We start from the raw sequence: 25,958 nt of genomic DNA on the forward strand, positions 1-25,958 counted from the left end.
TTGTTCTTCCTTTAGATTTAAGGTACCCCCACATGAGTTTTAGGCCCTTAAATCATTATTTAGAGAAGAAAAATAAGGTTGAGTCAATTTTGGTGGAATAGTTATATTAATTTAATATTTACTTGAAAACCTAACCTTAGAGGAGAGCACATATGTTGTTCTACAGTTTGTATCACTCTATGTACTATGAGCTTATGATTGGTTAAAAAAATACCCGGTAATTAAATTTTAATTTAAATATTTTTTCTGACCAGCCATAAGTCCATGACACATGGAGTGACACAAACTGTTGGAAAATATATGTGTGCACGCAGTGCTACTTTTATAACAATTGCATAGTTAGTAGAATTTATGGAATAAAATAAAGGGAAATGCAAGCATAGTTAAAATCCATTAAATGAAGTTAAAATTAGAATGTCATTTTTTTTATAAGAAGGGTGATATTCAAATTTATAAGAGATACAATTATTTGACATGAGATTTTTAATTAATGTTCTTCAACAAAATAAAAACCATGCTTGTGACTTTAGATTGTAAAGGCATTCATGATGTGTCTCTCACTTTGAGGTAAGGCTTATCCTTCAATCTCATAGTGGAGATGAAAATTGTAACTCATTTCGAGGTAAGAGGTAATATTCAATCAAATGAAAGATATAAAAGAGGATATAAAGTCAATCAACAACTAAACATAAGTCAAAGTTTTAAATTCCTTGATGGAGTTCTTTTTAGCTTTTCATTCAACAAAAGCTCCCTTCTAATTGCAACAAAAAAATGAAAAAAAATAACATTTTTATATTACATGTAAAATGTGATTAACTAAATATATTAATTAGTATTGTAAAAATTGGTTTGTACTGATCAGTTCAATTGATAAACGGGTTCGAATATAGATACGATACAACAGTTGTACTAATTATACAATTATACTAGTCAAATTCAATTAAAACTGGTCATATTGACCGATTCTCATTAAACCGTACTGGTTGAACCGACTAATTTTTATTTAAATTTATTTTTTTAATGAAAATAAAAATAAATTATTTTTTCAAGTTAACATTAGTATAATATATATATACCACTATATAATTTAATTAATAAATTATCAGTTGAATTACTATAATATCATTTTAATACAAATATTAATAAGAATGCATTAAATAGAAAGATCTGTTCATGTTATACACTACTTCTTATAAAATAACTAGCCCTTAGAGCACGTGTGTTCCATAAGCAACCGACCAAACACCACGTCACGCCACACGTGCGTCCCTCCAACGGCTAGTTTTTGGTTCTCTCTTTCTCCATTATTTAACCGCCATTTCTTAGAAGAGAGAGAAAGTAAGACAAGATATTTTTTCTCCAATTTTTCAGTACTTTCCTCAAACCGTTTTTTTTTTGTTACTGCTTAATCTTCGTTCGGGTAACAATTACTAATTTCAAATTATAAACTTTTATCTCACCTTCATATATAAAGCACATTAAAATCTTAGAACCAATTTGGATTCTGTTACCATTTTCATTTTCTGGTTTTCTCTCTGCAACAAACATACCCCAAAACAGAAAGTATCGTAAATATAGGTTTGTTTTTCTGTCTCAATTTCTATTATTTCATGATATCCCCCTTCAAAGTTTCCTTTTTTAAAAAATTGTTAAAAATTTGATTCATTCTGTGGTTTTTGCAGATTGAAGAAAAAAGTGTTGAAAGCTCTGATTGTTTTTGAGTTTGCTGGTATTTTGGGTTTAGCGAAGACATGGCATTAGGGTTTGATAATTGTTATGCACGTGCATTGGGAAGAAAAAGGGTTGTGGTTTCCAACAATGTGGAAGCTTCAAATCCAATGAATAGTTCATTGAAGAGAGTGTGCAGTGGCACATTCAGTTCCATTTCTGAAAGGTCTTCCCTTGAAGCCCTTCCTTTTGATATACTGGTGAGTATAACAATTTCAACCTTAATTTTTCACCAACAATGGTTTTTATTGTTTGTTTACTTATTTATTGTGTAATGGGTATTTTGAAGTTTCTGAAATTTGTGCTATTTATTTTTGGTTTAATTGCAGATAAAGGTATTGTGTGGTGTTGAGCATGAAGATTTGGAGCAGCTTTTTCATGTCTCTAAGATTATTAAAGAAGCAGTGAGTATTAGAGTATTGTTGTTGTTTATTGTGATTTGTATTTATATTTCAACCAGTGTTTCTAATTTGGTAACTATTGGTTTGTTTTGTTGTTGCAGGCTGAAATTGCTAAAAGATTGCATTTTGAGTATAGTACACCAAAGAAGAAAACTTTTGCTGCTTTTCATATTCCCATTGATGTAGATTCCTCAAATGAGTTTGAGGAAATTAAAGCTCCAAATGCACCATTGAGGAAGTATAGGTCAAGATTGAATGGTAGGATTATGAACATGGAATCAATCTGTTCAAACTTGTTTCCTTCCATGGATGAAGATCAGTAAGATGGTAAGTGAAAAACTCATTACAAGATTAAAGTTTCTGTTGTTGTTTGTATATTGAAATGGTGGGATTAGATTGTTCTATTGAAGCCAAGGGTATCTCACTGGTTGGCTGATTTACACATGTTACTTGCCAATTTCTTCAAATCCTTCATTGAAGAATGCTTTGGCTTGTTCTAATCTTTCTTTAGACAAATAGAAAGTAGGAGAGATTGTGCTTTTGTGCAGACTTTAGAGTGGTCCTCCTTCTAGTGTCTCATAGATTTAGGTGTGAAACTATAAGATACTATACATTTCTTAACATAGTGATTTAAGATTCCACTTGTATAATTCACTTCTTAATTTATGTCCATGCTTATTCAAAAACTCTAATTTCCAACATTATAGTTCATAAAATTACACAGATTTGTTAAGTATGTAGAAAATGAACAAATCTGATGTAGACTACTAATGACAATCAAAACAAAGGTTTAGGATAATAATTAGAAGAAAAAAAGATTTCTTGTTATAGATATAAGCAACATTAACTGCATTTATTATGTGGGTGTTATACCAAAAGAGAAATTTCTATTTAATGTCTCTTAACTCAAGTTTTTATGGTAATAATGCTCAGTGAAAGTTGAAGACAGTTTATTTATTAATAGCATCTTCTTAACCGAAGTTTCAATTTATTGAGTTTTTTATTTTAGACGTTGATATTCTTTATTTAGAGAGTTGAAGACAGTTTATTTATCAATAGCATCTTCTGACATCTTGCAAATGCAAAACAAATTTAGTGAAGAAAGTTCCACTAAGGCAAGTTACTGATTATAAGCCAAGTCAGCCAAGTGCATCAGCAGGGAAATAAAATGTTACAAATACTTGGAAAATAATTGAATTACATGTCCAAATTATGTATATTAGCGAAGATGGTCATAGAAAATACTACACTTGCTTAAGTTGTATCATTGAGTATGAAGGATATCTACCAGTGTTGATTATAATTTTTAAAGAATACATCTGAAAACAGTGAGCTCAAGCTGATTCAACACTAATTTATAGCAAGGATGAATTTTTTTTACCAGAAATATAATTTTTAGCATTGAAATTGACAAATATCATATTTTCATTGGTTAGTCCAAGAAATATGAACAATAAGCATATATTAACTTGGTAAATATTTACAATGAGATGACATTTTTATCCTTAAAAACAAAAGTAAAACAATAACTTCTCTCTCCAATTCTGGAAAGGATCTTTTCGCCTACGGTATTGGCTAAGAAACTAAAAAATCTGCAAATTTGCAATTGTGAGACCTTCTTTCATCTTTTCTTCTTCTCCCTGCTGTCACAAAATGAGCAGGTGAACAATTCCTAGAGTCTTTCAGGAAATTTCTCAATAACTATATAAAATTAGTTTCTCAACTGATGTATGACAGTATGTAGAGCTTAAACTGAAACAACTCTACCATTTAATCATTCTGCTCCTCAAGAATAGTTGGTAAAGAAGGTAACCATTTCCTTCTGATATGTGCAACTTTTGTCTTGATATGTAACTTGTTTGATCCACTTAACAACAGTTTCAACTGTTCCATAGTCATCACAATCTTCAAACTCCTTGTCTTCAGGTTTCTGTTGTCACTTGTTGCCTTTACAGATTGCCTCAGCAATGGTGGTTCAAGGTTGTAAACCTCCCCATTATGCAGCTTCCTACTTATTACTATGTAACTTCCATCAACATCCATTTCTCTTTGATCAATCTCTATTACTCTTCCATCTATATTCTGTTGTGAGTGACAAATGCAGTTTCCCATTGTGGATGATGGAATGAACAAAAACTCTCAAACCTCACCATTATATATAGAAGTTTTGGTAAAGTTTCAAGTTTGAGGAAATTTGAACGTGCAAGCCATCACAAACATATAGGCTTTGCAGGCTTGAACTCCATCTCTTCTAAAATATTGTGCTTAAAAAAGTCAGAACCCCATTTAGCCTTCATTTTATATTCTTTTTGTCAAAAGCATATACTCAAATTTAACCCTACATAATAAAAAAGTAACAGCAAAAATGTCAACCATTATGTTGATAAAAAGGTCAACCTCAGTGATGTCTGCACTTGTTTCTTTTCAATTTTATTGTTTGCAAAAGATATTTGTATACTCATATTCACAATGGCACATTTCTTTTACATTAAAGTAAGACATTTTTATACTCACTTACACTACTTATGGTGTTGATATAGTTTGTTTCCCACGCTCTAGACAATTGAAGGCTGGAATAATTTAAGAGTAATACTACACTTGGTTCATAGCATTGGACTTGGTCTTGTCAATGTTCATCACTTTTCTGTGCCTAAATATTTATGTTGGGACTAAAAGTTAACTTTCAATGAAATACATATTTAAGGTTTAAGCCATATAAAAATGAGAGTATTGATATGGCTTGCACGTTCAAATTTCCCTCAACTTAAAATTGACCAAAGCTTTATATAATAGTTGCAGTTGAGAGAAACTTTGCTCTATTGGATCATCCATAATGGAGAACTGTATGACTTGTCAAGAAGCAAACCATAACTCCGTTAGTTGAAAACATGAACCATGCTTCATGTACAAGTTACATAGTGCTCACTTGGAAGGTACAGAATGAGGAGGTTCACCACCTTGCACCATTCCTGTGGCAATCTGTTAAGCTAACAACTGACAACAAAAGGGTGAGGACAAAGAATGTGAAGTGTGTGGTTACTACAGAACAATTGAAACTGCTGCTAAGTGGAGCAAACAAGTGACAAATCGAAACTAGAATAGCTGTTCTTGCCAACTATATAGAACCATTAAATCGTAGGATGTTGCAATTTAAGCTCTCTTATCATCAATTGAGCAACTCGTTATATTAGTTTTCGAGTAACAACATCCCCAGTATAGTAGAAAATTCAGTGTTTCAGCTCCTTTACTATCAGTGTTCATTTAACAATATCGGTATCTTTCTTTGAATCGAATTTACTCTCAAGATGTGTTGTCTACACTGAACATTAAAATGTTTAATATGTGACATTTTCTTGGTTACAAGAAACTTTTGATAAACAAAAATTTCACACTGGCAGAAATTTGAATTTCCTTTTTTAATATTTCAACTAAAATTGGAGGGTGCGCCAAGCCCAAGCTATAGTGCAACGCTTGGGCGACACATGAGAGACCCAATAGCAAGCTACTGTGATGGACTCTCCCCTTTAAAAAAGTAATTTAATATCGTGTGGGCCATTGGCCCACATATCAGATATTAAACTGATAAGAACAGATACTACACTTGATCTTAGCCAAAAGGCCGAGAAAGGTATGAAAATTATAGATGTCGATCTTGCTTTTTATATTGTATCTCTCCCTTGCTCTTTCCAAGCTTCACCAATGTGGGACTAATATTGCTTTTACTTCATAACCATCACTGCACTTTCTTCACTCACACCACTGCATATAGCTCTACAGCAACAAAATCACACGAAGGGATTAAACTTTTACGAATTAAAAACATTAATCACATGTATGATTGATGCAATAACCCATTAATTGTTATTGTTTGCATCCTTCTTATTACTCAAAAGCACACTTGGCATGTGCCCATTTAGGTGTTCTTTCTGCAGCGAAAGAATCACGTTTTCCCCATTTTAAGAGCTTTTGAACTCTAAATACCAACCAAATCGGATAACAAAAGAGAAAAACTGATTTTAATCTAAACAAAGTACAATGTTTGAGACTGTAATTGTAAACTCAGCGCTGTGTTCAACATATGACTGTGCTTAAAAGTTAAAATGTGCTTTCCATGTGTCACACTTGAGTATATAAAACCTGGCAGAAACAACATTACTAGCAATACATGTTTTGCTATCAAAACAACACTTGTCGTACGTAATATTGTATCACACACAATTACTATATTCAAGTGAAGAAAAGTACAGATACTAGATCCAAATCTATATCATTTGTTTGATTAATCTGCTAATAAAACATTCAAACAAATTTATAGATAGTGGCATAATGAGTCTACTACCAATGTAATGCATTGAGTACCTTCAAAGTTCAAACAAAATCAAGATCTACTTTAGTCTTATCTTCACCAACCTGTTGAAGTTATCCTTCAAATACATATTACAAACACTTGGAAAATGCAAAGTGGATATTTACTATCCAATGTTATAGCATTAAGATGAACAGTTGTGATACGAAAAGTCATACCCTTCCAAACACTTAATAACTATGCATGAGTATTATAGTGGAACAATCAAGTATGATACCTAAGGAGTCTTCATAACTCTAGTAGAGACTCTACTCCTATATCAAATGCACCATGTATAGAGGATGATAAATGTACAATTTAGCCTTTTCTATTTAATTTTCATGTGGTAGTAGTGAGGTAGATAATATAAATTGTATTTGTTAGTAAGGGTATAATACATGAGATTATCAACTTTTCAATAATATGTTGTCTGGTAGAGTAAGATATCACTTGATCATTGAGCATCAAGAATCGTATAAGGTCAAAGATTCAATTATTTGGAATAACGCTCGTTGGAAAAGACAATCACACAGCAATAAAGATATAAACCCTTGACTCTACCAACAAAACAAAAACAAAAGGGTAAAAGTGAAATAGTGAGAAAGTGAAGGAGCTTAAATTGTATATTTTGTTGTTCTTGATGTAGAATGATTGAACATGAATATGGATAGTGTTTGAATGTAAGAGACTCCAACAACAATTGCAGTAGCATAAAACATCACAGTTGCTGAATCATAACAGATACAACGAAAATGGCTTATCGTCTTTTCTCTTCACATCCTTCTCTCTTCTTCAATGGTCGCAAACCCACTTCTCTCTCTTCTTCTTCTCGCAACTTCAAATTCCCAAACTACCCTTCTCCAACGCCAACGTCTCATTCCATAACCCATGCAAATTCTCATGACCCAGATGCAAATTCGTTATCTTTATCCAAAAACAAAATCTGGGTCAATCCCAAAAGCCCCAGGGTCAAACAGCTCCTTAAGAAATCGTCTTCTTCCAGGTATAACAACAACCCTCTTGTTAAAGTAACTGAATCTTTAGACTCTTGTCGAACTGAGAATGAAGTCTCTATCATTCTGAAGAATGCTTTAGGGGACAAATTTTTAGAACGAGATGCTGTGTTTATTCTCAATAAGATGGTGAATTCAAACAATGCACCTATTGTTCTTAATCTCTTTTTGAACAATATTAATCCAAGTAAAGACAAAGAAGTGATTCTTTACAATGTGACACTCAAGGTGTTTAGGAAATGTAAGGATATTGAAGGAGCAGGGAAGCTGTTTGATGAAATGCTTCAGAGAGGGGCCAAGCCTGATAATATTACGTTTTCGACTATAATTAACTGTGCAAGGATGTGTGGTGCACCCGGTAAGGCTGTGGAGTGGTTCGAGAAGATGCCCCGCTATGGTTGCGAACCGGATGACATCACGTGTTCAGCTATGGTCTATACTTATGCACGTGTTAACAATGTTGAGATGGCTTTGAAGCTTTATGAACGCGCTAAAGCGGAGAAATGGCGTCTTGATACGGTAACGTTCTCGACATTGATAAGAATGTATGGGATGTCAAGAAATTATGATGGATGCTTAAGTGTCTATGAAGACATGAAGGCCCTTGGTGTGAAGCCTAATGTGGCGATGTATAACACTCTGTTGAATGCCATGTTGAGAGCTAAGAGGGCGCATCAAGCGAAGGTTATATATAAAGAAATGACAGATAATGGAATTTCACCGGATTTGATAACCTATGCAGCTCTTTTACGAGTCTATGTCGCAGCACAATTTAAGGAAGATGCTCTCGGTGTTTATAAGGAAATGAAGGAGAATGGAATGGAAATGAGTACTGTTCTTTATAATGTACTTTTATCTATGTGTGGTGATGTAGGCTGCACTGATGAAGCAATTGAAATTTATGAAGACATGAAAAATGCTGGGACCTGTCAGCCTGATAGTTGGACATTCTCATCTTTGATTACAATATACTCCTGCAGTGGGAAAGTTTCGGAGGCTGAAGCTGTGTTGAATGAAATGATAGAATCTGGATTTGAGCCTAATCTTTTTGTTCTAACATCACTTGTCCAGTGCTATGGAAAAGCCAAGCAAACTGATAATGTTGTGAAGATTTTTAAGCAAGTCTTGAATTTGGGCACCACTCCGGATGATCGCTTTTGGTGTTGTCTTCTGACTGTTATGGCTCAAACACCAAAAGAAGAGCTGTTTAAGCTAATTGATTGCATCGAAAAGGCTAATTCAAAGCTTGGCTCTATGGTACGAGACTTGGTGGAGGAGCGAGAGGGTGATGGAGATTTTAGAAAGGAAGCATCGGAACTTTTCAGTTCAGTCGATGCTGAAGTAAAGCAGCCCTTTTGCAATTGTCTTATTGATCTTTGTGTCAACCTGAATGCACCCAAAAAAGCACAAGACCTTCTGGACTTGGGTCTGATGCTTGAGATATATACAGATATACAATCCAAATCTCAGACTCAGTGGTTTTTGCATCTAAAGAAACTCTCACTTGGAGCTGCTCTCACCGCATTACAGGTTTGGATAGGTGACTTGTCGAAGGCTTTGGCATCAGGGGAGGACCTTCCACCTCTACTTGGAATTAATACTGGGCAGGGGAAACACAAGTATTCAGACAAGGGTTTGGCTAGTGTGCTTGAATCATACTTAAAGGAACTCAATGCTCCATTCCATGAGGCTCCGGAGCAGGCTGGTTGGTTTTTAATGACAAAGGCTGCAGCCAAGTCATGGCTGGAGTCTAGGAGTTCAACCGAACCAATTTCTGCTTCGAGCTCTATGGATTTAGGTGTTCCTGCAATGGCTCTTCATCATTGATAATTTTGTACTTACCATGTAATTTCCATGCATTTTCATATTCCTTTTCAAAAAAATTGTATTAGTCGACTGTTATGTTGATTACCCGAGTTATTTAAACAGTCTCATGCAACTAGATTAGAGCTGAGAATAGAGGAATTGAAGTATAATGTTTAATGTGGAAAACACTCTAAATGGCTGAGGGAAAAATCATGCTTAATACTTCATAGCTGGCTTGTATGTCTAGTTTAACGTACTTGCCTTGTTAATTTGTCTGGGATGAAATTTATCACTTTCTTGTTTGTCTCCAAGTAAGCCTAAATGTTCTTAATTAATGATGAGGGAAAATCATATTTAACACTAAACACCGGAAGATTTCACTCAATGAAAAATATAACATATGCTATTTTCTTTTTTGTACTAACAAGAGTATCTCCTAATATGTTTTGGGCACGGAACTAATCTCTTTTGGAGTCCGTGACTGCTCCTCCCAACAAGTGTCGCTCTCAGGAATCCATTATTTGATCCTGGAGATCTAGTGGACCTTACATCACTAGACCAAGGCCTTCTTGATACATATTCTATCTGGGTACAAGTAGAAATAATGACCTAGTAAATAAAAGAATAATGCTTTCCTTGTGTATCATCCTAAGTTTCTTTCATTTGTGGTGCAATAAGACCTTAGTTGAGTTCCTCACCCCTAGTTGTGAATTAAAGTAGTGCTACTTTGTGCCTCACACACTATCACATTGTGAGAGATAGAATGGCTCATGCTTACAATCTTTGCACTTCCCCTTCCCTTATCTTCCATGATCATCGTTCTTTCTTCATCTCTATCTCTTCCACTTCACGCAATCTCAAACTTCCAAATTACAAAGTCTTATCTCAACACGCCTCGTTAACAGAACATGCCCATTTTTCAGAAGACGCAAATTTACAAGACCCAGATGCAAAGTCCTCATCTTTATCAAAAACTAACATCTGGGTCAATCCCAAAAGAATTAGAGCCAAGGAAGTTCATGAGAATTCAAGGCTTTCTCTTCTCAAAGTGGCAAAGTCATTGGATTCTTGTAACCCAAGTACGCAACATGTCTCTGAAATTTTGAATCTTTTAGGGGACAAAATTTTAGTACGAGATGCTGTGTTTATTCTAGATAACATGGTGAATCCTGAAACTGCATTGCTTGCTCTTGAATACTTTCAGCACAAGATCGAACCTGCGAGACGCGTTGTTCTTTACAATGTGACCCTTAAGCTGTTTAGGGAAAGTAAGGATTTTGAAAGTGCTGAGAAACTGTTTGATGAAATGCTTCAGAGAGGAGTAAAACCTAATGTCATTACATTTTCAACTCTTATTAGCTGTGCTGCAATGTGTTCTTTGTCACTTAAGGCTGTGGCGTTGTTTGAGAAGATGCCACGCCTTGGTATTGAACCGGATGAAAACCTATCCTCGGCTATGATTTATGCTTATGCACGTACTGGTAATAGTGATGTGGCGTTGAAGCTGTATGATCGTGCCAAAAGAGAGAACTGGCACATTGAGACTGTCGCGTTCTCAGCATTGATTAAGATGTTTGGGATGTCAGCGAATTATGATGGATGCTTGAGTGTTTACAAAGATATGAAGCTTCATGGTGTGAAACCGAATATGGTAACCTATAACACTTTGTTGTATGCCATGGGGAGAGCTAAGTGGTCCTGGGAATCCAAAGCTATATATGAAGATATGATAAATAACGGATTTTCACCAAATTGGGCAACCTATGCAGCTCTTTTACAAGCTTATTCTAGAGCGCGATTTGGTGAAGATGCTCTCGGTATTTATAATGAAATGAAGGACAAGGGAATGGATTTGAATGCATTTCTCTATAACATGCTATTAGATATGTGTGCTGATGTTGGCTACATAGATGAAGCTGTTGAAATTTTTGAAGACATGAAAAATTGTAGGACTTGTCAGCCTGACATCATTTCATTCTCATCGATGATTAACATGTACTCCCGCGCTGTGAAAGTTTCAGAGGCAGAAGCAATGTTGAATGAAATGATCGCCCATGGATTTGAGCCTAATATTTTTGTTATGACATCACTTATCCATTGCTACGGAAAGGCCAAGCGAACTGATGATGTTGTGAAGATATTCAATCAACTCATGGTTTCAGGCTTCATTCCCGATGATCGCTTCTGCGGTTGTCTTCTGTACGTTATGACTCAAACACCGAAAGAAGGACTCGGTAAGATAACAAATTGTGTTCAGAAGGCTAATCCAAGGCTTGGGTCTGTGGTAAGATTTTTGGTGGAAAAGCGAAAGGGTGCCGGATATCTTAGAAAGGAAGCATCACAACTTCTTAATTCAGTCGATGCCGATGTAAAGAAATCTCTATGCAACTCTCTAATTGATCTTTGTGTTAACTTGAATATGTCTGATAGAGCATGTGATCTGTTGCATCTTGGGCTGACACTTAGGATATATAGAACTATACAATCTAGATCAGAAAGGCAATGGTCTTTGTATATAAAGAGACTCTCACATGGAGCTGCTAGAATTGCTTTACATGTTTGGATAAATGATTTGTCTAAAGCTGTGGAATCAGGGGAAGAACTTCCACCTCTAGTTGGAATTAATACTGGGATTGGGAATCACAAGTCTGATAAAGGTTTAGCTACTGTATTTGAATTACATTTGAAGGAACTCAATGCACCATTTCATGAGGCTTCTGATAATGCTGGGTGGCTTGTGACAACCGATGTAGAAGCCAAGTCATGGCTGCAATCTTGGGGTTCAACTCAAAAACTTAAACTTATGCTTTGAGCTCCATGGTTCAGTTGTTCCAGTAAAAGCCTCTTAACCAGTGTTGTTTCAGTTCAGGGAACAATGTACCTATGTTCTTTTGATAATTTAATGCATTTTCCTTTGCCTTTCATAAATTTTGGTATATAAGATGATTCATAAGAACAATGTTTTGTTTTATTATGGATGTTCTATTAATCGTTTTGAAAAAAATCACCATAAATTGATTGTTTTATCAACTTTTATGCTTTTATCATAAAAAGATGTGAAGTATGGTGAAGTATTCCACTTCCATGACAAGTCTTGCAATCTCTCATCGCAAACTTCGAGCACTATGAGCAATTTGTCTGAGATATGTAAACTAAGTGTCTAAGCCAATAAAAAAATTGATACTTCCAATGGTATCTTTTACGTTTTTAAAAATCTCTTTTGGAGTGAATGACTGTCATCCTAATAAGTGTTACTTCCAAAAATCGAATTATCGTAGTTTTGGTTTTTCTAGGAATACAACAGGACATTACACCACTAAACATCTAAAATGATACACCTCATTCTATTTCTAACATCTCTTTACATATTCATAGATGAATTAAGGGAAATAATAATTAATATTATTAGTATCATTAAATTTTCAATGATTAAATGTAATTTCCAAATTTTCTATTAGTTAATGAGGCTCATTCGTTTTATCTTTCCACTCAACTAATTAATATTTTCCCTCTTTTTAATCAATTAATGTAATAATATTTTCGTGAGAAATTGAATTGATTTACATAAAACTTTTAAAATCTTCATAAAAAGGATCTAGAAAGGATTGAAATATAATATTTCTATTTATCAACACATTTTTTTGTTTTTACTTATTATTTATTTAAAACTTCAAGAGAATACTACTTACGCTTATCTAATATATCATTATAAAAATTATAAATGACATGTTAGTATAACATACAATAAATTTATAATAAACATGTGTATGATTACAAATAACATCTAGTTTAAACTTATTAAATTAACAACTTCAAAATTAAGTGATGTGAGTTTATCTCATGTTATTCTCACATTTTAGTTTATCTCTTAATTAATTTTTTTACACTTTTAAAGGTTTAATTAAAAAATTAAGACAAGCATACAAATCAATTTAGAGTGCTTACTAAATATTAAAAATGAGTTGGGTAAGTGTTGGAGCATAAATATTGTCATATAGAATATGTGTAGAGATGTGGTACTTTATAACATTATTTTAATTTATTTGTGATCCTATGTGTTAGAATTGACTAGTGAACAAACCTATTAACTTGATGACATCTAAAATAATAATATTTTCCTTTTTAAGACCTTTTTGGATAATTTCACATAGATAATATTTTTAGTATCATTATATTTGACATTAATTACATGTAGTATCCAAATGTATTATTTATTAATAAGGTCTCGTTCGTTTTATATTTGCACTAAATTAATTAATGATTTTATTTTTCCAATCAATTTATATAAGGATCTTTTGATAATAAATTCAATTAATATACATAGTTTTTAATAAACTTTATAAAAATGATTAAAATTAAAATCTTAAAAGCGTCTTATAATTAACACAAGAGAGAATAAAGTAGAATATTTTATCTATTTTTATTTGTCTATGGTGTTTCAAAATTATTATTTTTTTATTTATTATTTAATTTAACAGTTAAAGATAGCATTAATAAATATTAATAAACATTAACCTTATAAAAATTAATAAAAGATAAAGGATATGTTACCATAACATACAATAAATTTTATAATAGAAACACTTATTATATTTGTTATTAAGTGTTTTCTTGATGTAAGGGAGTAGTGAGAAAAGAACAAAGGAAGAGAATAATTCAGTAATTATACTACTAATTTAGTTCATATTTTAGTATTTATCTAAAAAATATACTAAATTATCAGTCTCTTTAGAAAATTGAAATAGTATTAATACTTATTATACATTTTTAGAAATATCTAACTATTAAAATTTAAAAGGTATAGTAAATAAAAACAAATGACCAAATTATTCTAGAAAGATAAAGGAAAAAAATAATAGAACATTACATAAATTTTAATATAAATAAATACATTAATTATATTTATTAGAAAAAGTTAAATATAAGGCATGTAGTACTATGGATAAGGATCACATGTCTCCAACTTTGTCTCATTCTCTGTCTCAAATATATCATATTTTGTCACATGAATAAAAGAAAAATTCTAAAAACAAAAAATAACAAAAAACCACATTTTAATTGATTTTTGACATAAAATAAGACACGATTCAGGACAGATGAATCTTAAAAGAAAGGTGCCGACACAATTCTTGACTATGCATACGTAGGCTTAGCTGTTTATGACGCAGAGCACAAGAAATTTCATTAAATAAATACAACATTAATTAATTTATTTAACAAAAGCATGTGATATTGTGATGCATGTAGAAAAAGATGACAAAAATTTGGTGGCATTGGTGACTTCATAGAATTTTCCAATGATGATGTTAAGAAGTTAGATGACCCATATAATTGAGTTTTGTTTCCTTATGGTGGCTGCAACCACTATCATTATTTATATTAATAATAATCATATAATTGGCCTCATCATCATGTATAATTCATACAACTAATTCAACTACCCCATTTTTCTTAACCCATTTATCAAAATGCTATCTTTTTTGTTGAAACATATTCAGATATCTAAGAAAAATATAAAAGTTGGCCTCTAATTAAGGAAGAATGATTCTGTTAGATCTTTAGAATTATCAAAATGTTAAAGTGATCGATTTTTGAAAACGATACTTGTTAAATAGGCAATCACATACCCAAAATTTCTTACTTATAGGTTAGGAAGATACATTTGACACAGTACCAAAAAAATTAAGAAAGAATATATAAACCAAATTTCATAAAGTTTGGTAGCTAACCATGAATGGTTGGTTGAAATGCATCATTTTTTCTAATATAACTAATAACGTGGACTAAACATAATGTTTAGTTGAAAGCAACTTTTATATATTTTTACTTCCATTCTCCAAATCCCTTTCTGCCATAAGAAAACTTAACATTTAAATCATTGTTATTAATATGATAACGGTTATTATATTGATCAGGTAATGATATAATTATATATTGATTCAACTTATTGTTTATTGATTAAACTGTATATTAATGGAGTTAGATATACATACTTAAAAAAATAATAAAAAATAATTATAATATTTGTTAAAGCAAAAAAATTATCACTTTATGGTAGACCATGTTTTAAAAGTATAAAAAAAATATAGTAGTTATATGTTTGACCATTCATACTAACATTTTCGTAAATGATTTCATTAAAAAATAAATATAAATGAAATTAACCAGTATAACTAGTACGATTTAATTGTGATATGATCAGTTTGATCAATTTTAATCGATAGAATTATATGACCAGTATAATTATTTTATATATTGAGACCAATTAATTAAACCATCCTAAATAAACCAAATTTCATAACACTGAAAAATTAAACTGAGTCCTTATTGCTATGATCTAATTTAACTGAATAATGGCAATTATATTGTTATGGCAATCATGAAAAAGGAACATAGTTGTCAACTTGACATTGTCTAATGAGGTCATTTGAATATTTGATCAATAACCACTAAAGCATGAGTGGGTAACACTTATTCAAATTTGTCATACTAAAACATCATCAATATACACACAATATTCCCATAATAGAATCATACAAGCTAAACAACTCTAACATCCATAAAATATTTCAAAGAACGATACATGTTGAACGGAAGAATTATATATTTGAAAAAGATTAATTCATTACTTATAAATAATATAATATTTTTAATTATAAGAAAATAACTTTGTTGGGTAAAGAAATTATGAGCCCTCATTGACCTAATAAAAATGTTGGTTGGAAAGTTAAGTAGTTTCAACAAAATCAAATTAAAAAAAAGAGGTGGCACATTGTAATTAAAGTGACCATAGAAAAGTTTAACAAAATTCATACAATAACTACTTTTAATTTGGTGAAAGTATTTTATTAGTTTTGCTTAATAGGTAATGCACACATCATCCCAAGTCCCCATAGAAACAATTTCCTTTGAGATTATCAATTTAATATTCCCTTTTGTACTTTTATGAATTACGGAAGTGGTTTAATATAATTAATAATATTAAATTTATTAATAATTTTGTGGACTTATTCTCTTCCTCTTTTAGTCAATTAATAATGATATTTTGTAAAATAAAAAATAATCAATACACGCAAAATTATGAAAAGTGTCATGTTAAGATGACAAAAAAAGTTCAAAAGAGTGCTACTTTTCATCTTTAAGTGAACCAAACGTGCAATTTAAAATATTGCTTCCAATTTTTACAAGAAACTTTATCAATTAACTTAATCAACAATAAAACAAAACATCATAGTGGCCTTGGAAAAACATCATAGGAACATTAAACCCAATAATTGTAACCCTTTGATTTTTTCTTCTTCATAATAAATTTCAATAACAAAAGCAATGAAATAGTTCCCCTTGGATCATGATGAGGTTGATTTGAATGACACCATTTACATATCAAATGAATTTGGTTGGAACATAGTGATCACATTATTGTGCACCCTTGCTCATTTTCTTCACTCAAATATTGATCACGACGACTTGAATAATAGGCTCCACCACCACCACCACCATAACTATCATAAACGGGCCTTCCATAATACCCATCATAGCATGGTGCTGGCCCACCATATTCATTGCCGTAGGGCCCAACGGGCCTGCCTTCATAGGCTGGCACACAGTACATCCCAACCGGAACCGCCATCGGTGGTGGGAATTGTGGGTATGCTGAGACATGATCGAAAATCCTTGGCATCGGAGCGAGTGCGGGCTTGGGCTCAGCGGGCTTTTCTTTGGGCTTATCACCGTCCTTCTTAGGAGCTTCTGATTTCGGCTTCTCCGCCTCCGTTTTCTTTTCGGACTCAACGGGCTTTTCTTTGGGCTTGGCGCTATCCTTCTTAGGAGCTTCTGATTTCGGCTTCTCCGCCTCCGTTTTCTTTTCGGACTCAACGGGCTTGGGCTTGGGCTTCTCTTCTTCTTTCTTCTTCTCGGGCTTAGGTGGTTCTACAATTTCAATGCTCTTGATTGAGCCTCCACTTTTGCAACAAAGCTTATCTCTAATCTTCTCAGGACTACAACAAACCACAGTGATGGTCACAATATTTTGCTTCTCGTCGAATTTTTGGTCTCGAATTTCTCTTGTTCACAAAATTTCAACATAAAAAATTAACTCAATTTTATATCCTTTCATTTTTGGTATAGAATAATATATCCAAAGTTTTAACTATGATTGTAATAATAATAATAATAAGAAAGTGGTTAAGGACTCACGAGGGTACTTGCTGAGAAGTTTCTTAACCTTCTTGCAGCATTTTCCACATTCAAGGTCAACCTTGAGCTTCATGAATGTCACCTAAAATGATCAGCATCATTATGGGTATGTTAGAAATTTTCAACAAGAAGAAGCTAAGATAAAAATGAAAATCATATTTTTCATGTTGTAAACTAAACAAGGATCATAAAAATTAAACATTTATCCAAAAGGGTTATGTATATTTTAGTTTTTTATATGAGTAAGTGAGATATGATTCAAAGACAACAAATATTAACATGCATACACCTACCTTTTCAGCCATGGTCACAAATCAGAGCTTAGATATAAGGCTTAGATGAGAGTGAAAGAAAATGAGAACAAGAGTGATGAGAAAGTAACAAGAGAAAGAATGGAGAGGAAACTTAAGAAGGAATGAGCACAACACACCAACCAATTAAATACTAACACATAGTGATACAAGGTTGTAGTTTCATGAAGGTGGAGTAAGAAGCAAGTAGGAAAATAGGAAATGGTGGGTGGTGTGTGCTTCAATAATAGTGTGCTAAAGGATTTATAGAAAGATTTTAATATCTATGCATTATCGGTGTAAAGATTTAGATGTTATTATATTATCTACTATTCATTTAAACTACATTTTTTAAAAAGTCAATGATAATTAAATGACTAATACAACAATAATGTGTAAAACTCATATACTAACGATGCATATATCTTTTTGTCCTTATTGAAAACTATACAATTTCAAGTTTTCAACCCAAAGCATCTATCCACACATGGGCTGGCTTTGAATGGAACACCTCACCTTATTGACTCTATGCATGTTCATGAATCCCTATATAAGCATTTATATTGATTAATTAAATATCAAATAATTTTTGACTTAAACTATTTATCATCATCATTTTTAATTATATTTGTATTTATGTGTTTTATGAATTTGGTAATGAGCAATTATGATCATGCACTACCACATGCCGACCATACATGTGTAAGTAAGACCCCCACAGAATATAATATTAGATCCTATGATATTGGATTAAATTTCTTTGGATGTTATTGAAAAATGTGTGCCATAAAATTTGTCATAACATATTTAATTCAACTAATTTATTAAGTGATATATGTTTGTTTTTAAAGATATTTCATTAATCATAGCATCAAATTTCATAATGACAGACATGTTTGTTTGTATTTTTAACGTTTGAGGTTTGTTTACTTCTTTGTCTCTGTGTGTTTAATTGCTTTGAGAGTGTGGTCTTAATTTCGATAATAAGAAATTAGTCACTTATTAAGTTGCATTAAAACTATATATATATATATATTTATTGTTATTGAGTATTAAGAAAGGATTAGGATCTTATGTGTATTTTTTTCTCTATATAAGATATGTGAAGTTCCATTCATGATCCTTATGTCTATCTCATAATCACATAGAGAAAAATGATAAGAGAGGTTAAAAATTAAATTATCTTTATGTTTATAAAGCATCGAATGCTTTACTTTGTTTAATACACTGTGCTTGATTCCTTAAGCAAAGTCGTTATATAGTGCTACTTCACCATTATAACATTTGCTTTTGCATTGATCTTACATAATGTCTAAATTTTTATCTTTATATTGAGTCCATTTTTATTATTGCATGGCACTTAATCTATAATTAATAATTGGTGAGCAATTTAATAATGTCATGCTAATTAATGTGACTTACAAATTGTATGTGTAGGAGTAGAATCAATGGAAACAGAGTTTGGAAATGATCAAGTCATAGTAAAAAGAAAACAAGGGACATGATAATAAAACTGACATCAAGAAACTACTTTGATTATGCCTATGCTACTCAGATTTTCAGTGATCAGAATCCAAATGCTTGATCTGTTGTATGACCAGTAATTTGTACTGCTTTTACATTTTAGTAGCTCATAAGCTGAAGCAATTTTCTGTGCTGAGGTTAGAGCTGGTCCTAAAATAGTGGTGACTATTTCTTATGTTTATGAGGATTAAATGTATTTTCATGCCAAAGGGTGGCTACAAAACTTATGCTAGTAAGTGTTGAAATGTACAATCAATGTATGCCTACAATTTCTGTACCTATAAGTGTTTTTTTTTGTGATATCTGCTCACTTTTTGGATAAGGAACTAATCCCTTTCAGGGTATGTATAAGTACCTATAAGTACTTGATGTTATGAAAAATATTTACAGGAAAATTTTCACTTCAACATAAAGAAGCTAATAGATTTATGTGTCTAGTCCTCACTCTATCCATTCTTTTCCAATACTAGACTTTTCACACATACACTTGACACATACTTGAATTCCAAGCATATGTCAAAGCATCTTTCAGTATAGAAAAGAAAATAGTGTAATTTAAGCATCTTTGAAAATATGAACCTAACTTCTTTTTTATATTTAAGCTTTCCATGAATAGCCATTACAACATACATGATGCAAAAAGTTGTAAGCTATGCAAATAACTATTATGTTACGAGTTTCCCATTGCATAACATATCAAACTCAACGTGATACTTAAATCATGAGACTGTCCCATCTAATAAACTAGGTTGGACTATCCTTATGTGCTTAAATCCTAACAACTGGTGTTTTCATTGAGAGTTGTGCGACAAAAAAGACTACCTATAGGTTGCACTAAGGTATACTATCGAATACTGACAGGTGAATGAAACCACAAAAAAAAAAACTACCATCAGGTTAATGTTGATAGAGTGAAAGTCACCGTGGACGTCAGCCCTTAAAGGGTGGCAATGTTAGGAATCTCAAATTGAGTAGCATAACAAACTTAATATGGTACTTAAGTCATGAGGCTCTCTCACAGTCCCACCCTAATAAACTGGTCTTTTTGGGTTGAACTCTACTCATGTGCTTAAGTCCGAATACATTGCCGGCAAGTGAATAGCCTCCCCCCCCCCTAATTCTAGTGGCTCAATTAATATTCCTAGAGAATTACATCATCAAATGATTTAGGAATTGAGACTACAGTCAGAGGAATGGCCATCAAGCAATTACATTATATATAACAGAATCTTGACTTTCATGCAATGATCCTTAAGGTCTTTCTTTTAACTCTACTACTTGAAGCTACATTAACTAATAAAAAGGCATTGAATGTTACACGGTCCATGTCATTTATGTTTACCTCTGCAAAGACTTGTACAGCACCACAGTGACGTATTTGGCTAAGAACCGATGCGTTGTACCGAGTGCAACGACTGAAGGGCTACCCTTTTCTTTCTGCATGTAGAGATGATTGAGCATTACATGCTGTGGTCTTGATATAGGAGGCTGGATTTCCATATTTGTTGAAGGAACATTAAGAAGTGTCATTTGCAAGTATGGAGGAACCAATGGTGGCTCCTTTGCATAATCTTCAGAACTGAGTTGTAGGTTGTTATAACTAGACTCTGGTGATTTAGGAGGTTCAAAACTAGAAATGCTTCCAATATCTTCAGGAACAGAATCCTGCATATAATATATAAAATCCTTAGTGCCAATTTAGATGTCAACGCCTTCTAGCGGAGCAAAAGATAACGCATACATTACTTTTAGATATGCAATGAAATCAACTTCACAATAATTCTCCCTTTCCATGTCCATGAATTGCGAGTTTTACAGATCATATATGTTTTACTAGAGTACCAGGAGAAACTTCATATATATGAAGCTAGATGGAAATTAATTGATGAAAAACTGGATAACTATTCTGTACCAAGTGCTACAAAGTCAAATTCATGCACAATAAGAGTGAAAATCCAAAAATTAAAACACTTACAAAGTCACATGTATATTGGACAACTAACCATATTCTACTCCTCTCTCAGCTAAAGAATACTGTTTGCGCAGCAGCATAAACATTTAAGTATATAATTTTCTTCAAGCACTTATTTTTCATCTTAAACTGAAATCCCCTTACCCCAAGGAAACTGTGACCCATCAAGTCTGCACCGCATTTGAGCCTAGAGAGATCGGAACTCGAATTTGTAATGAGTTCCATGCAAATACAGTGATTGTTATGTATAAATGGAAAATAAACAGACATCCGAATATAAGCAAAATTTAGTCTAATACTTGTATCAACAATATACCCTCATTCCAGTGAGCCCAGTTGTATACCAGTGACATCTAGAAAAGGAGATGTTCCCACTATGCACAGGTTAGATAGACAAATATTACGATTTAATATATTAGTATGAAGAAGCACGATCAAGCAAAAAAAAGTTACACTGAGGAAAAGAGAGTAAAGCAAAAAAAAAAAGAATTTGATACCGAAAAAGGAGATAAGTGAAAAATCAATCCCAAGTTGCTACAAACTACAAAGGAATAAGATCCTTTACAATTGAGTCATACATGGTTCATTTTGTGCACAAGGCCCTTATCAAGTTGCAAAATTAATACTTCTGGGAAAAAATAAGTTAGCTATTGACAGCATCATCTTTTTTCCCCAACTTAAATAAAGTTTAGAGATGCATATAATCGCCAACATATATATATCAATTTTGATAACATAAGAATATGTCAACCATAAAGGGTACCTGTAGGTCCAGAATGTTGTAAGCATTCCCAGCCTCGTCTTGGGCCCAGGGCAAGTCAGGTGCGTACCTCCACTGTCCATCAATGATGAATCTGAACTGGTAAACACCAGATGGCAGTACCTTCATTATTGTGAAGTCCTTCCCCGATCTTTGCAAGAGTATTCTGATGAACAAGAGTATTACAATCTATACAACAATTATATCAAGCTTTGAAGACAAATAAAGAAGACACTAACCTTGTTTTCCAATGATCCCATGATCCCTCCACAGCTACTTCTTTCCCTCCATAACTCCAAGTAATCATTGTTGGAATTCCTAGTTCATTGTACATATCTTCATACCCTGAACTAGTTTGCATCCAGGAAGGACTTGGAACATGCATCTCATCAGGTCTTTGTAGTGGAACCACTGGTACCTAAAACACAGGGCAAAGAAAATGGAATGACTGAAAAGTGATCAAAATAAAGATTCCACAGCCAATGACATAAACAAAGTTACAAAACTCAGAATCAAGCATAATAGAGACCAAATAATAGGCACATCACATCTACTATGATAGACTCTAGATTTAGACAAGAATCTAGAAAGATGCTAATATAGTTCCTTTCAAATAATACTAATACAAGAAGCAACTTGCTTCCCTATTATAACAACACTAAATTAGGTTCCCATTCACATCACAATTTGAAAGCATGCAAGTGATAGAACTGCAGGGGACGGTAGATGTACACAGTCTTATCCTCCTACGCGAATCAGTTGTTTCTAAGATTTGAAGCCATGACCTCAAGATAAAAAGGCAAGCTAAAAATGAATGCAGTGTAACTTGTGCATTAAACAGCTTTGGTCCAAAAACTTCTCAAGAAAAATTAAAAATCGGAGCCTGAGCCCACAGATTCAGATTCCAAATTGAATGCAGTGTAACCTCATAGGTGCTAAGACTTGTGTAATCCAGAACAAAATCTAAGTGAATATTTGGTTTGACTTTTGGTTATTAATTTAGGCACATCATTCATGAAAAAAGGGGGAAACAAAAAAAAAAGAAACTTTTTACAATGGGTAGTGAAAACAATGAAAATAGAGAAAACCCATTTACAATTGAATTGTAAAAATGTGAAAGAGAAATAGAAATTACTTGAGGGGTGAAGATGAATGGAGAATGGGTAGCTCTAGGGCTAGGTGGTGGATCTTGACCCATCAACTCAGAAAGCACAACACTCTCACATTCTTCTTGTTCTTCATTTTGTTGAGGTTGTGTAGGAGGAGTAACATTGAAATCTTCTTCTCTGTCATTAACATTCCCCATGGTTTGTTACAGAGAAAAATGGAGAGAGAGAGAGAGAGAAACCCAGTTGGTGAAATAGAAAAATGAGATGAAAGTTGGAAACTTTATGGGGTACAGTGAAGTGTAGTGGAGAGTGGGGAATGGTGGTGACGTCATCATTTTATTGATTCACAAGGTTACCTTGCACTTTGAACAATGATAACTGATGTTTATGTCACCATTTTTGTTTTTTTTGTAGTACCAATATAATATTTTTTATCTATAAAAATTTTTTTGGAATTGAAGGGTGTCCTCTCAACAAATGTCACTTCTCATTTTATTTTGTCTTTGCATTTCTCAATTCACTTCTCATTCTCATGTTTTTTTCTTCTTCTGAGTGGTTAGAATAAACCGGACAAATCAAAATAATTTAGAATGATGGTCTCTATTTTTCTTCAAATTTTATTGTATTAGTTAATGTAGGTCGTACATTTGTGTTCTTAATCTGTTTTCACAATGGTATATGTATCAAGAGATGTTGGTTCAAGAGTAGTATATGTTTGATTTTTTTGTCTCGGGTTCGAATCTTATAGATGGAAAAATATTTGTTTGGAGAATTAGTTCCATATGTTTATGGATGTTATGATTGTCTCAAATGCGAGAATATGAGTGAGAGACAAAAAAATTTTGTTTTCACAGTGTTGGATTGCAAATGTGTCCATTGTCTGGTTAAGAAATTGAAAATTTTATACCTTTTTAGGCATTTCTCCTTCAAAATTATAATTTTTGAGTGATTAATATATGAGAAAATGATGTATGCATTAACAATATAAGTGTTTTACACTATTATTATATCATTTACCATTTATTTTTAATCACCGTTGACTCTTAAATAAAAGTAGTATAAATATATGATAGATAATGTATTGACTGTGTAAAAAATTTTACACTATTAGTGTATAGATATTACACTCTTAATATACTAAGTATATGTTTTTAATAAATTATTGTTTTTAATAACTAAATCAATACCAAAATTTGAATGAGATATGCTTTATGGGTCCCACATTTTATTTTTGAACAATTTTTTTGAAAATATATTCCTTTATCTTCATACAAGTGCAAGGTTTCAATTCTTGTAAGTGATATTAGTTGGGGGACAAATAAATAAACCTAGTGGAGACCCATTAAGAGTGAGGTAGAAAAAAAAGAAGTGGCTTTGAGGGATTTTTAACTCTCTGCTACTCATAGGCTAGGCATTATATCAAACACCTAGCCAACTGGTTCATTTGTTTGTGTGTAACTTACCAATTCCTAGGAGCTCCATCAAATCTCTTCAGTACCCTACTTCTTCCATTAATTGTATGTTCCTATTTCATGCTATGCATACTATATCTCTTCTGTTTTACCAATTCCCTTTGTTAATGCAACTATTCTTATTCACAATATTGAAACATTATATATCACATTTCACATACAAGACAACATCTTTTGTAGGTTCTTACCTTACTTACTTGAAGTAGTGTTTCCATTTTACTCATTTCTTGTCTTAATTATGTCCACTTATATTTTTAACTTGGTTCCTATTGCTTATAGACTATATATATAGACCATATCTTAAAGTTGAATCTTAGCTTCAACTTCTTTGAATAACTTATTGTGAGAAAGTATTAGGCAATCAGGACATTGTTCTGATGATACATTTTATATGCTCTGAAACGAACCCGTTACTTTTTTCTTTTCGGGTGATTTTCACCTAGTGAGATTAAGGTTTGGTTGTTGTTTTTATTGAGATAATTTGCAGATTTCTTGAATATGCAAAGCTTAAGGAAAACTATATTGTCTCATTTGAATTTGAGGACTTGTACTGAAAGATGGTTCTTTGCTGCAAATAAGAGTGTGCATAGGGAATTGAGATGTTGGTGCTCATCAACAAGTGCTAGTTCTGATCTGATACTGGACCAAGTAATTGCATTGGCCAAGAAATATGACAAAGTTGATGCCTCAAAGGTATCAATCTAATGATCAATATGAGATTTTTCATTTTTATATGTCTATTTTTTAGTGTTGGACAATTCATTTCTGTGTTTTTTTCCTCTTAACTATTCATATATGAATTCAAATGTTAGTTGATTTTCATTTGTGTTAAGGTGTAACACTGGGAGAAAGATGTCCTTACTTCTACAGTTCTATGTGTAGGTTACTGAAACAGCTGATTTTCAAAAGGACTTGAACCTGGACAGCTTGGACCGGGTCGAACTCATTATGGCTCTTGAAGAAGAGTTTTCAGTTGAAATTCCTGACGACAAAGCAGATAAGCTTACTTGCTGTGCCGATGTTGCAAAATATATTGCCTCTGAAACTAACCAGAAAAATGTGGAAAAGCCATGACTTTCTCACTGTTATTCTTGGGATATGCCATTCAAGTTTCTGTAGTTGTGCTGCTCTATAGATATCTATTGAGTCAACTTAGTAGCAACTTTCAAGTATCAATATTAGTTTTTCTGTAGGTTGCTTCAATGAGTTAGTCTTTGGCACAATGCATAAAGATTGTATTTTGAAAAAAGGGGAAAACCTTGGAGGATATCTCTCCTTGTTCTGTTCAGTTTCTATTCAATTAGTCGATACACTTTGCTCTTTTCTTTCTCAATATCTCAAT

At 32.6% G+C, this 25,958-nt stretch overlaps 6 protein-coding genes across 7 annotated transcripts; 4 read left to right on the forward strand and 2 right to left on the reverse strand.

The window, feature by feature from the left end:
• Positions 1,693–2,791, forward strand: LOC109344816 (F-box protein At1g61340-like). Its single transcript, XM_019583558.1, has 4 exons — positions 1,693–1,713; positions 1,745–1,928; positions 2,058–2,132; positions 2,231–2,791. The coding sequence occupies exons 2-4, from the start codon at positions 1,752–1,754 to the stop codon at positions 2,450–2,452; spliced, it is 474 nt and encodes a 157-aa protein (XP_019439103.1). The 5' UTR covers positions 1,693–1,713; positions 1,745–1,751; the 3' UTR covers positions 2,453–2,791.
• LOC109345458 (pentatricopeptide repeat-containing protein At4g16390, chloroplastic-like) lies at positions 7,062–9,463 on the forward strand. Its single transcript, XM_019584457.1, has one exon. The coding sequence runs from the start codon at positions 7,227–7,229 to the stop codon at positions 9,312–9,314; it is 2,088 nt and encodes a 695-aa protein (XP_019440002.1). The 5' UTR covers positions 7,062–7,226; the 3' UTR covers positions 9,315–9,463.
• Positions 9,967–12,287, forward strand: LOC109345459 (pentatricopeptide repeat-containing protein At4g16390, chloroplastic-like). Its single transcript, XM_019584458.1, has one exon. It carries the CDS (start codon positions 10,057–10,059, stop codon positions 12,103–12,105), a length of 2,049 nt encoding a protein of 682 aa, XP_019440003.1. The 5' UTR covers positions 9,967–10,056; the 3' UTR covers positions 12,106–12,287.
• LOC109345460 (pollen-specific leucine-rich repeat extensin-like protein 1) lies at positions 16,567–17,965 on the reverse strand. 2 transcript variants are annotated; one of them, XM_019584460.1, is made up of 4 exons: positions 17,783–17,965; positions 17,490–17,571; positions 17,167–17,354; positions 16,567–17,112 (listed from the first exon to the last, which is right to left on the reverse strand). In XM_019584460.1, exons 1-4 carry the CDS (start codon positions 17,792–17,794, stop codon positions 16,705–16,707), a joined length of 690 nt encoding a protein of 229 aa, XP_019440005.1. In that variant the 5' UTR covers positions 17,795–17,965; the 3' UTR covers positions 16,567–16,704. The 2 variants fall into 2 exon arrangements, with proteins under 2 accessions (XP_019440005.1, XP_019440004.1); XM_019584459.1 differs by having other exon boundaries at positions 16,567–17,354; positions 17,783–17,962.
• LOC109345461 (SNF1-related protein kinase regulatory subunit beta-2) lies at positions 20,500–23,543 on the reverse strand. The gene is made up of 4 exons (XM_019584461.1): positions 23,171–23,543; positions 22,275–22,453; positions 22,039–22,201; positions 20,500–20,968 (listed from the first exon to the last, which is right to left on the reverse strand). The coding sequence occupies exons 1-4, from the start codon at positions 23,339–23,341 to the stop codon at positions 20,642–20,644; spliced, it is 840 nt and encodes a 279-aa protein (XP_019440006.1). The 5' UTR covers positions 23,342–23,543; the 3' UTR covers positions 20,500–20,641.
• LOC109345464 (acyl carrier protein 3, mitochondrial) lies at positions 24,504–25,949 on the forward strand. Its single transcript, XM_019584464.1, has 3 exons — positions 24,504–24,661; positions 25,104–25,309; positions 25,499–25,949. The coding sequence occupies exons 2-3, from the start codon at positions 25,115–25,117 to the stop codon at positions 25,688–25,690; spliced, it is 387 nt and encodes a 128-aa protein (XP_019440009.1). The 5' UTR covers positions 24,504–24,661; positions 25,104–25,114; the 3' UTR covers positions 25,691–25,949.

The sequence above is a fragment of the Lupinus angustifolius genome, chromosome LG04 (genome assembly GCF_001865875.1).
Source record: "Lupinus angustifolius cultivar Tanjil chromosome LG04, LupAngTanjil_v1.0, whole genome shotgun sequence".
In the NCBI taxonomy this organism is placed as follows: domain Eukaryota; kingdom Viridiplantae; phylum Streptophyta; class Magnoliopsida; order Fabales; family Fabaceae; genus Lupinus; species Lupinus angustifolius.

Coding starts and splice junctions, on each gene's coding strand:
- LOC109344816 (XM_019583558.1), top strand. CDS start 1,752: ATGGCATTAGGGTTTGATAATTGTTATGCACGTGCATTGGGAAGAAAA. Junction 1,929..2,057: donor CCCTTCCTTTTGATATACTG/GTGAGTATAACA, acceptor GTTTAATTGCAG/ATAAAGGTATTGTGTGGTGT. Junction 2,133..2,230: donor CTAAGATTATTAAAGAAGCA/GTGAGTATTAGA, acceptor TTGTTGTTGCAG/GCTGAAATTGCTAAAAGATT.
- LOC109345458 (XM_019584457.1), top strand. CDS start 7,227: ATGGCTTATCGTCTTTTCTCTTCACATCCTTCTCTCTTCTTCAATGGT.
- LOC109345459 (XM_019584458.1), top strand. CDS start 10,057: ATGGCTCATGCTTACAATCTTTGCACTTCCCCTTCCCTTATCTTCCAT.
- LOC109345460 (XM_019584459.1), bottom strand. Junction 17,355..17,489: donor ACTTCTCAGCAAGTACCCTC/GTGAGTCCTTAA, acceptor TGTGAACAAGAG/AAATTCGAGACCAAAAATTC.
- LOC109345461 (XM_019584461.1), bottom strand. CDS start 23,341: ATGGGGAATGTTAATGACAGAGAAGAAGATTTCAATGTTACTCCTCCT. Junction 22,454..23,170: donor CATTCATCTTCACCCCTCAA/GTAATTTCTATT, acceptor CCTGTGTTTTAG/GTACCAGTGGTTCCACTACA. Junction 20,969..22,038: donor ACAACATTCTGGACCTACAG/GTACCCTTTATG, acceptor TATTATATGCAG/GATTCTGTTCCTGAAGATAT.
- LOC109345464 (XM_019584464.1), top strand. CDS start 25,115: ATGCAAAGCTTAAGGAAAACTATATTGTCTCATTTGAATTTGAGGACT. Junction 25,310..25,498: donor ACAAAGTTGATGCCTCAAAG/GTATCAATCTAA, acceptor TTCTATGTGTAG/GTTACTGAAACAGCTGATTT.